Source organism: Erinaceus europaeus, chromosome 18 (genome assembly GCF_950295315.1).
Source record: "Erinaceus europaeus chromosome 18, mEriEur2.1, whole genome shotgun sequence".
In the NCBI taxonomy this organism is placed as follows: domain Eukaryota; kingdom Metazoa; phylum Chordata; class Mammalia; order Eulipotyphla; family Erinaceidae; genus Erinaceus; species Erinaceus europaeus.
The window spans coordinates 61,159,699-61,171,346 of record NC_080179.1 but is presented as its reverse complement, the minus strand read 5'-3'; the positions used below and the strand labels follow the sequence as shown (position 1 = coordinate 61,171,346).

At 36.1% G+C, this 11,648-nt stretch overlaps 1 protein-coding gene across 1 annotated transcript in view; it reads left to right on the top strand.

Annotated features, from left to right (window-relative positions):
- The first annotated feature begins 812 nt into the window (after nucleotides 1–812).
- The window catches only part of LRP1B (LDL receptor related protein 1B), a 1,816,831-nt gene continuing 1,805,995 nt past the window's right edge, over nucleotides 813–11,648 (top strand). Inside the window, exon 1 of the mRNA XM_060178059.1 lies at nucleotides 813–1,074. Within this exon, the coding sequence (XP_060034042.1) occupies nucleotides 888–1,074 (187 nt within the window). The 5' untranslated portion in view covers nucleotides 813–887. The remainder of the gene's footprint in view (nucleotides 1,075–11,648) is intronic.

Sequence of the window (11,648 nt, the reverse complement as noted above, 5' to 3'; positions counted from 1 at the left end):
CTGCTTAGAAACCTTATTTATTTGTTTCCTATTCACCTTCCCTGCTTACACAATGCTAATGACTTTTAGGACTGTTTTGTTTTCTGTTTCTGCTGAGTCACTAAATTGTACATCATTGTCCCCAGGTGTTACTCAGCATAAAAGTTAAAAAGTATGATTCAGATATCATTGAATATGTGTGTCTAGCAGAGGAAACCATTTCTTCATAGAACCTCAGTTTCTTGGCATGTCCTTCCTACCCAGGAAGGAAGCTTTGCTAGAGAAGCACCCCAGCGCTGGCAGGCAGATAGTTCTGAGCTGGCTGTTAAATGCGGAGCTTCCCAGGCGCCTGGCTGGCTCAGCCCAGTGCAGAAAAGTCTCCCCCCGCTCCCCAACCCCCTTCTCTAAAGACCCAAATCCCTACGGAACCAGCTTGGAGTTACTTTCCCCTTCAAGAAGACCGAAATAACTGTGATCGGCGACGCTCTCAGTTCGTGGTGGTATTTTCCTGTTGTGTTCCCTGTCTCTTCCTAAGTCACAGAAGTGATTGATGTGAGCGACGAAGGGATGGGTGGTGGATTCGGTGATTAATCAGTGAATTCCCCTCCGCTGGCATCGCTCACTGCCCCGCTGGCGTGATGTAAGATCAGACGTACCCTGCATTGAAAAGTCAAGACACACGAGCGGCTCGCTGGCGCTCACACGCTCTCTCGCTCTCTTTCTCTTCCTCTCTCTCTCTCTCTTTCTCTCTCTCTCTCTCTCGCTCTCTGTCTCTCGCTCTCCACCCCCCCCCCCCCCCCGTCTCTCCCACACGCGCGCATCCATACACCTTCCATACCCTGCTCCAGGCAGGAGCAGGCGGACTGGCTGGGCTCGCTGAGCTGAATAATTCCCAGTGACATTAGTGAATGACGCTGCTCCATTCCGGTCTCCGAGCCTCCGCTCCAGCCGCCGCGGGGCCGAGGGTGCCTCCGAGCTGTCTCCAGCGCTGGCTTCCTAACCCGGCGACCAGGATGTCCGAGTTTCTCCTCGCCTTCCTCACTCTCTCGGGATTATTGCCTATCGCCAAGGTCCTGACCGTGGGAGCCGACCGAGGTAAGGAGAACATCTTCCCCCCCCACACACACACACACACCTCCCCATTCCCCTTTTTTGCTCGGGTTTTCCTGCTGGGTGATGCTTACAGATTAAGTGAGTGTGAAACTTAAGTACTTCCAGCCCCGCTCCCCGGGACCGGTTGGCCTCAGTGTGCTGGCCTCCTGGGGGGGGGTAAATGGGATTGGGAGGTGGAAGCAGGTGCCCAAATCGTCCACTGTTCCATCCCCAAACTGTTTCTCCTTTGGCCAGTTAAGGTTCCTGATTTTGTCCCCACTAGGAGTGTTTGGTCTTGACTGCGCGCTTCTGCCCTCACATCCAAACACCGCAGATGTGGGGTCAGAATTCACATTTCCAAGACTTCCCTTCCCTCTGACTCTCAGAGCTTCTAGCCTTTTCAGGCTCGGGATTCTTCGCGTTATAGGTGTGTCCTCTTTCAATGTACTCCTAGATTAAGTTCCTTACCTGCTGCATGTTGGGTTGGTGGAGAGATGAAAGTGATACTTAAGAGCCTCTGGTGTCTTTAACCCCTTTCCTGGGGCAGACTTGGGATAGATTCCTGTGATCAGAGATATTTAGGTTCTCAGGGTGATTTGGGCGCAGGCACCTGCTTAACATGACTTTTTTTTATTCGGAAGGTCTGTGACACAGCTCATGTTACTTGGAAATCCTGACCTGTCTTGGGCATTTTGCCCTCGCTTTTTCTCCAAGTAGCTGGAGAATGGTAGAGGTTTAAGCACGATTGGTTACGAGGAATATTAAGAGAGGAGTTGAGAATTATAATAAACCTAGAATCTGTAAACTTTTCGTCTGGAAACATAGCTTTCTCTGTGTAAGTTTGAGAGCCTATGACAGTGGTTGCGTACTTAAAAATGAAACACACACACAAAAAACCAGTATATGAATATTTGGGCCATTGGCAGTGCAATGGTTAACTGCTTATTGTAAAATCTGGAGTATCATATAGCCTAGATTTTTAAAAATCATAGAATGTATTCATATTGACTAGTAATGTTCCTTCATTTAATTTGAAAAAAAGAAATAAGAAAGATATAAAATATACTGTTTTCAGTACCAAGCAAATAGACAGTGTGTTACATTGGGAAATTAAGTAACTGTGTTTACATGAAGCAAATTATGAATTGACTAAAAATTATTGCTTCATTATAGGAGAAAACAGAGTACTGAATTGTAGTGTTCATTTTCAACCTGTTGTTGGCAATCAAATCATAGTCTTTTAGCATGCCCATACATACCATTTTCTTTACCAGAAATTTAACTAATATGAGTTCCTTTAGAAAGTGTGTCATACACTGAATGATAATCTTTTACACATATTATTGTCACATCATTGTGGTGCTTGTGAACTTACTTTAACTTTTCTTGAAGTTGGTTTGTAATAGTTGAAAACTACACCCATAAAATGGAAGTAGATAGTAGCTACAACATTAAACGATGCTTTCTTTGATTTGGCTTTCAATATTTCTTATAAAGAATGTTTGAAGTTGGACCAGAGTAGATGAGGAGAATGTAGGTTTCCAGTTCTGTGTGCTAGAAAAATTTATAATGGCAGCAGGAGACTACTGATTCTGGACTTGTCCTTGAGTCCCCAATCTCCCAAACTTTTACTTCACCTAGAGCATGTTCTTAGTTCATTTGTATATATTTATGAATGCTAGAGTCACTGCTACTATAATTGGAGTGAATATCTAAGGATAATTTAAATATAATAAAGCCATAAGCATGCAGATTTACATTTATTTTTTTGAGATAGGAAACTAAAAGACAGAGAATTATAATTTGATGTCAACTTCATTCCATGAAGAAGAGGGTCATTTAAGATACAAACAGGGCACAGGGAAATGACTGTTATTTTGTCTGAAAAGTAAAATAGTATGGTCATGTTTTACTATGCAGCAGAAGATGTTCCCTATCGCATAACACAAGTAAAAATAACTGCAGATGAACTTTAACACTGTTGTATAAGTACATGCATAGGGTTTGTAGATATATGTACAGATAGTAAACTTTTAAAACTTTTAGGTTTAAAAGCTTTGTTATAGATAGCTATAAAAAAAGATGGATATTCATGGGGGGGGGAGCAGAAAACTTGTTAAAAGTTAAAAAAAAGTGCTGCTGCATTATGACAAACTTTCCTTACAGAAATGATGAAAACAGAAGGTCTGGGAATTTAAACTTGAGATTAAGAAAGTGGTAGTGACGTGTTCTTTTCTGAATAAATTCATGTCAGTTGTCCTTGAGGACTAGAACAAACATTGGGATTACTCAAATCTATTTTGTAGTATAATATGTTACGATTGTCTGAAAATGAGAAAGAAGTTATAGGCATTAGGCAATGGCTCTCTTCCTAAACTATAATGACTAGAAATAAAAATGATTATGTTAACCTCTACCTGCTTTTCCTTTTGTAATTTTATGATTGAAAAAAAATTCAGAAAATCTATAAAGCTGACTTGTATACTTGTCTTCAATTTATATATCCACTTGTCCTTTAATTCCATATTGTTTGTTTATTAGTTTATATAGAGTAAATACAAATTTTAACTAATGTATCTGTCAATTTTTAATAGGTTTCATTATATCTTAAGAAAGGAAATATCTTAGTAACTATTAATAGCAAAATAGGGAGATTGGACCATATTCAGTTAGGATCAACCAATGTGTCTTATAAAGATGTCATGTCATACCAGAATATTGCTTGATAATGTTGAAAGCATAAAAAAGAAATGTGTTTTAAATGGTTAAATTTTCTGAAAAGAAAAGAGATTGAGAGACCTAAAACTAGTTTCTTTTAAATTCTTGAGTCTGATAAATATGGAAACATATTTTAGATAGTTAAAGTTCTACTGTTATAGTCATCAAATGTGTATGTCTATAAAACCACTTAACACAATCATAGTATCTATGTCAAAATGTTCAATCATCCTTCCTTCAGAGAAGAAAAAGCTCTAAATCACGTCTCCTTATATTCCATACATATCATTGTCATTTTGTTGTGAGGCTGTAATCTTAGAGCTTTCTTCTCTTTCTTCCTCCTCCTCCCTTACTCTCTTCTTTCTTTTCTTCTTTCTCCTTGCTTTTTTTTTTTTCATGTTCAAATTGAAGTTGGTGGGAAGGAAACAAGATAATGGAAATAAGGTAATGCAGCATGATAAAACTAGAAGAATATAGATTGTAGAAAACAGACTGATGGAGAGAAAGGAAGGGGGAACTGATGGGATTTAGGAAGATTCAAAATCAAATCAGTGTTTCTATTGAAGGAATTAAAATCTCTAGGCAAACTAATATTTTAAATAAATGCTTTTCTATGATTTTATAAAATATCATATATAATGTCTATAGTATACACATAATTAAAATGAATTGCCATCAGTGTAATGCTGGATGTAATTAAATCTCTAAAATGGAGATAAACATGAAAATATTGCAGAAACAAGTGTTATATGTTAGAATAAATAAGATGAAGTGACTTTTTAAATGAATGTTAAAAGAACTTATCTTAGATATGAATGGAGGATGATGTAATTAATATATCTTTAAGAATTAAAAGACACTTTCTTGATGCCTCTTGTCAATTAAGGCAGAAAAAGTAAGAGAATGTTACTTAATAAGTGCATTGGATCCAGACTACTAATCTTTTGTTCTTGCCTTGCTGATTCATTTGCAGAATCTAAGGGATATCATAAAGATAGCTTCCATTTAAACTTATCTGCCCTGAGCATGACTTGATCTTCTTCAAGGCTTGCAATGGAGAGGGATCTTTCTATCTTCCCCTTAGTCTCTACTTAGTTTATGATCGAAGTTTCTTTTTCCTAATTTTGCTCTTGACTTTTATATTTTATACAAAATGCACATTCCCCTTTCCTGTCCTTTCTAGTTCTAAACATTCTGAGTAGTGAGAATTACCAACCAAGAAAGTATTGATAGATTCTGAATCTTCTGTGTCTGTCAAAACAATTTTTGTACAAAGGAAACACCTGTCTTCATGCATTCAAAGAAAGTAGAATTAATACTAAAATTTAAACATGATTGTACCAACATGATGTCATTAAGCTAATTTAACAGTAAATGTAACCCTTTAGTAATAAATCTTCTTTAAAATATATCTTCTTTAAAACCCAATTGTGTGCATAAATTAACCATGTACAAGGGCTGGATTTTAACCCCTGACCTCCACCTCCAGTGAGGGCAACTTCAAGAGATGAAGCAGTGCTGCAGGTGTCTATTTTTCTCTCCTTCACTATTTCCCCTGCTCCTTTCAATTTCCCTTTGTCCTATCAAATTGAGTAATAAAAAGAGAAAAATGGTCATTAGCTGTGGTAGATTTCTTATGCAGATATCCAACCCCAGTGATAGCCCTGGTGGTAATAATAATAATAATAATAATAATAATGATGATGATGTAAAGAAATATGTATTTACTTGTTAATAAAAAAGAAGGATGAGAGAGAGGGAAGGAAGGAGAGAAGGAACTAGAGTACCACTCTGACATATGGGATATCAGGCATTGAACAGAGGACCTCAGACTTGAGAATCCAAAACTTTACCTGTTGCCCCATGTACCTGGCCCCTGAAGAAGGATTTTTAAGTTATTTTTTCCCCAAAATTTTATATGATATATTTTTTTATTTTTGTGGCCACTGCCTCCTTGAAAAACAATATGAAGTGAAAAAAATATTCAATAGTATTTTTAAACTCCCACCATTCTGATCAATAGATTTCCTTATATAAGAAATTTTCACAGAATCTGAAAGCAAAAGAATTGTGTTACGTTTAATTTGTCTTCTAAATGTTGATGATCATAACTATCCAATTGTTATAATTTGAACAACATTTTTGAGTTGCTAAAATGTTAAAGAAAAGTGAAGACAAAAGATTGGGAATTTTTATAGTGGCAAATCAGCAAGTATATTGAATGTTGAATAAACTTTCTATCACAAAAGAGTCATGTTTACTCTAAGGTAGTTTTAAAAAACTTTTAATATATTCCCTGGATGTATCTGTCTCTGGTATTTAACCCAGGAATAACAACTAAAAAAAATAAAAAAAAAAACCTACATATATAAGGTATGCAAATAAAGTGTTTTACTTTGAGAAATTATTCTGCTGAGCAGGAGAGGTCTAATTCCAGTCAACAGAAAAAGTATAAAATGATACATTTTATTCTCTTCTTTAGACTTGATTTAAATTTACATACAGATTTTTATTCTTCAAATTTAACCTCTATAATAATTCTTTGACCAGAGGGAAAGTAGTGAAATTTTAATACAACTATGAACCTAATTGTATAAAACTCAAAGATGGTTCACAGTTGTTTTATTATGAAAGGAGATATTCAGAGTTTTATTTTTCTCCTTTGAAACAAATGTTCTATTGGTACTGATACTGTGGAGATATCACAGTATCAGTACCATAGACTTGCATGCCTGAGGTCCCAGTTTCCCAGGTTCAATCCCAGGTTCAATCCTGGCATCACTGTATGTCCGAGCTGAGCAGTACTCTGGTATCTGTCTCTGTCTGTCTGTCTGTCTGTCTGTCTGTCTGTCTACCAATCTACCTCATCTATCATCTATATATCTATCTAATCTATTTATATATCTATTATCTCAGATGAAAATAGATAAGTATTTTAAAAGTCATTATTTAAACATTTAACATAAAATCATGAAGTATGTCTGAAAATGAGAACTGTCATAATTACATTTTTTGGAATGATTTATGTTTTGCAGTTAGTATATTTACATTGATGCTTTTGAAAAGTATTGTACTTGCAATAATATTCACTCACTATTCTGGGGTTCTCCCATTTGAATAATAATGTTAATTATCTCTAATATGTATCTGAAGCATCTATATTATAGAAAGGGAAATGAAGAGAGAAAGCCTTTTAACAATGCAGACAAAGTAAACTAGCCCTTCAAATTTGTATTTACTTTTTTCTGCTAGAAGTTTATCTGCTATAAACTTCCTTCACAGTTTTAAATCCATATGTCCTGCTCATAAAATTATTTGGTAGTCTTCCTCCCCTACTCCCCCACCCCCCTCGTAAGTACAAGGCCAAGTCAGGAAATGTGTATGATTTATTGTTCTGAATTCTGTGATGCCAAAATAGCTTCTTCTCTCTTGCACTTTACCCTATTGATTTCAACTATCTCTATACAAAGAAGATTCTTGATTAAAGTAATTGATAAAACTGATTTGTAACTAAATGAAACTCAAACAACTAGGCAGTAGGTAGTCAGACCTACAGTAAAACGGCTTGCACAGAAAGTCTTAAGCTGAATTTTCTGGAGAAACAATAATAGAAACGTACTTCTCAAAGCAGTTGTATGAAATACTTACCATCTACACTTATGGTAAATCACGTGTGCCTTTGCATGTGTCCCTAGCATAATATATAGATTAAGTATGTTTCATATGAGTTATTAATTGTATTTATTAATTTTTCTCCAGGGTTATCACGGAGGCTGGGTGCCGGCACTAGGAATCCACTGCTCCGAGTGGCCATTTTTTTTTCCATTTTACTGAATAGGATAGAAAGAAATTGAGAGGGGAGGGAGATACAGAGAGGGAGAGAGAAAGGGAGAGAGAAAGGGAGATCACCAGCAAGCCTGCTTCACAGCTTGTGAAGCATCCCCCGTATAGATGGGGGCCGGGGTGCTCCGACCTGAATCCTTGCACAGGTTCTTGATGCATTTAACTGGGTGTGCGTTTAACTGGGTGTGCTTCTGCCTGGTCTCCTTTAATTATTAATTTTCTTAAAGCTATATTTGTTTTTATGAGAGACCGAGAGAGAGAGAGAGACCAGGAGACTGCTGAGTTCTGATTTATGGTGGCCCCTGGGGTTAAATTTGGGGCTTCCGGGATCCTTGCGCTCCAGCGGGATGCACTATCTCTCAGTCCTGTTTGCTATTACGTATCTATATTATAAAATTTCATAAAGAATTTGTGATGCTGCTGAAATAAATACGTGCCCTCAATTAATTCTTCTTCAGATATTACTTTATTAAAATAAAAAAATAAAGCTACTTTTGATCGGTTTTTGAGTCCCTGGAATCATATAGGAGCCACATGCATTGCACCAGGGGAGACCTCTAAAATGGCAGTGCCGCACTGGGGTGGCTCCACTTCTCCCTCCCTCTCTATATGAAATTAGTAATCAATCAATCAGTCAATCAATCAGTAAAGTCCACAGGAATGATAGAACTGCAGTCACAAAAAAAAAGTGTAAAAGAAAATGAAATTATTTCTCTTTGTAAAATAGATTAATAATGTCATTTCAGTATCAAGATAATTCTCTCAGTATAGGACATACAGTGGAAATCACTGCAGGGATAAAAGAGAGAACAGTTTAGTGGGATTTTAATACTACTGTGTTTCTTCGCCCATCATATAAACTTGGCTTTTAGTCTGTAATTATATGCCCAATTAGGGTTTAAAATGCAATCATATGGTTATAATAGTGGGCCCACTAATTTGTTGGTGATTCTCATTAAGTCAGAATCATGTATGTTCTCAAATGAGGAACAATAATGTTTAAGTTGGTAGAAATTGTATGATGTATAGTGTTCAATAACTATATTAGTTGAATTATATATTACATACATTTGGCATCTCTCAAATCTTTGCACATAGTTTAAAAGATATTGTACTCTTATCAGATGTGTCTTTACCTGTACAAACAACAAAAACCAATTTCACTGCATTATCTGTTTAATCTTGTTTTTTTTTTCCTCAAATACAAACTTATATAGAGTTGAGTCTACATTAAAATTTCCATTTGGCAGATTAATAATTTTATAAAATATTCTCTTTGTGGAAGACACATTGACAAAGTACTTTTTCGTATGAGATTTCTGCTATGCTAAAAGAAAATAAGGGGGAAATACGCGAAGTAGAACAAGTTGCCTTGCCAAGATGCATTTCATCTCACAGTGAATTCTTATTAGCAGTCAGACATCTCTCCCTGAGTTGTATGCACCTCATTGTCCTGCCTGACATAGCCTTCAGACCAAAGACTGGTATTGTTGAAGCACGACCTCATTTTAGTGGAAAGAATACATTTCTTCTTTAGGTAAGATCAAGGTACCACAGATCACCTCTTGTTTTATTCTTACAATCAATAGGACATGCCTTCCTAACTTTTCCATACAGCATTGACATCCTTCAAAACTTTCAAGGTTGCTTAACTTAAGAAACACAAATGCGTAATTCCTTGAGAATTTTTCTACCGCTGAGTTTTTCTTTAATGACAATTTGTCATCTCAGCCCTTTCTTCTCGAAACAAGAAAAAAGAACTAAAAATGGGAAGGGGAAAGGAGGGGGATGAAACTTCGTTATGGTTGCTTGCTTTGAGTCTCTGTAGGGTGTTTCAAATTACTTGTGAAAAAAGAAAAACTTTAGATAATAAAACTAATAATAGAATGGATTTAGAATGACCTGTTTTCTTAGAAACATGATCTAGAGATTGTACAAGGAGACAAAAATGTTGCGAGAAGGGGGAGGAAGGAGTATTGTAGTAATATATTTTTTTAATTCTCTTCAAATAGGTCAAATAACTGAGGCAATTAGAAACCACAAACTTTTGCTAAAATATAAATTCTAGAAATTTAAAAAAATGACGACTTTGTTTTGTCTTATTATCAGTGGGGCTTCATTAATCTGAGATTACATTTTCAGATAGAAAGTGAGGTATTGACAAAGAAATGGAAAGACACTACAGTCTTTCCAGAAATTACTTCCAAGTAACTTCTTCAAATGTTGTGGGGTCTGGGCTCAAGCTGGGGACATGGACACAGCAAACAAACACACTATCCGCATGAGCTATTCTGATGCCCCTGGAATGATTTGATTTTAAGATTACCTGAAATCTGGGTATTTTTCTAAAGCTTTTAAGAGTACATATTACTGGCATGCACTTGTTAATGGAACATTGTTTTTAAGGCATTGTCTCACAATTAAAATCTGAAAGTTGAGTGCAGTTGATGGGTGAGATTTTTTTCCCCCTTATCAGGTGAAAGTATAATAGAAGATATTATGCCTTCCAGGCATCTGTATTTCTGACAATTTCATTAAAAATAACTATACTATATACTTAGAATAACTCAGATCAGGAATTTTTGGGTATTCCTTGGATTATTGTCATTGTAGATAAAATATTAACAGTTTACCAGTCCCATCTTGATGGCCCATAATTAGTAACATGTAGATTTTATTTAGTTGTTAATACTCTAATTTAATCCAACATTTTTTAAAAAGTAGATTTTTAGAGCTTAAACATTTTGTTTCTGGCCATCTCTGGCCATCTTTGGCCATCTCTAACCCTAACCCCTTCTATACCGTAATTCTTCCCCCTGCTACTAGAATATTTCCTTCTTCTTTTCACTTGCTCATAATACTGTCAAATATTTTTAAGTTGATCTTGATAGCCGAGGAGTGAAATTAATAACATATTTTCTACTCTTCTTTCTAAAGAGTGTTCATGAAAAAACTGAGGTTAAGAAGAATGTGTGTGTGTGTGTGTAGTGGGGGGGGCAGGTGCTGATATACCTGGCTAAGTGCTCACACATTACAGTATCCAAGTCCCAGGATTCTAGCCCCTGCTCCCCACCTACAGGGAGGAAGCTTCCCAAGTAGTAAAGCAGTGCTGCAGTGTCTGTCCCTTTCCCTCCTCCTCCCCTCTCAATTGCTCTCTGTCCCTATTCAATAATAAATAAGTAAACAGAGTTAAAATGTGTCAGATTAAAAAAATAAAAGAAGGCATAATGTGGGGTGTGACTCTGGATGGCACATGATTCTCAGACATGAGATCCCAAGTTTGACCCTTGGCATCACCTGGTTCTCTCCCCTCCTTCCCTCTCTCTTTTAAGTAAGTAATTAAGAAAGAAAGTAAGTCTTGTAAAAAAAAAAAAAGAGGAAGAAGGGCAGAAGGGTTTTAGTTTATGTATATTTTAATCAGGATGCCTATGGCAATACCACCCAAGTTTAACAAAAAACTGTCTTAATTCTAAAAGAAAGATCATTCCAGGGTTCTGTATACCTTCCATGAGTGAAAGGAAGATAATGTGTGTGGAAATACATTGCATCATAGACCATATTATAAAGTACCTATTAATTTATTATACTATTGTCTTAATGTGACTACTAATAGTCACAGGATTCCCTTACACATAAAGACTACTGTTTAACTTTCTCATATTTGTTTTTCTACTGAAAACATGTTATTAGTGGCCATTAACTTATTTATTCATTCATTCAACAAGTTGAGCAAATTTGGCTCAGTGCTATTCTAGGTTTTGGGATTGAGGCAGGTGAGCAAGTTAAATAAATTAACTGGTCTAATCAAATGTATATTTTAGTGCAAAATGATATGGATGATATATAAATGAATAAAAAGTATATTGTGTCAAGAAAAAGGAAAATAAAGTAATTGAATCATGAGAATTCCTTTGAGTGTTGGTAGCTATTATCACAGAAGACCTTTAGATGAATGGAGATATATTTATATTACTGAAAAAAAAATGACAAGACAGGACAAGCCAGACTTAGTTCTG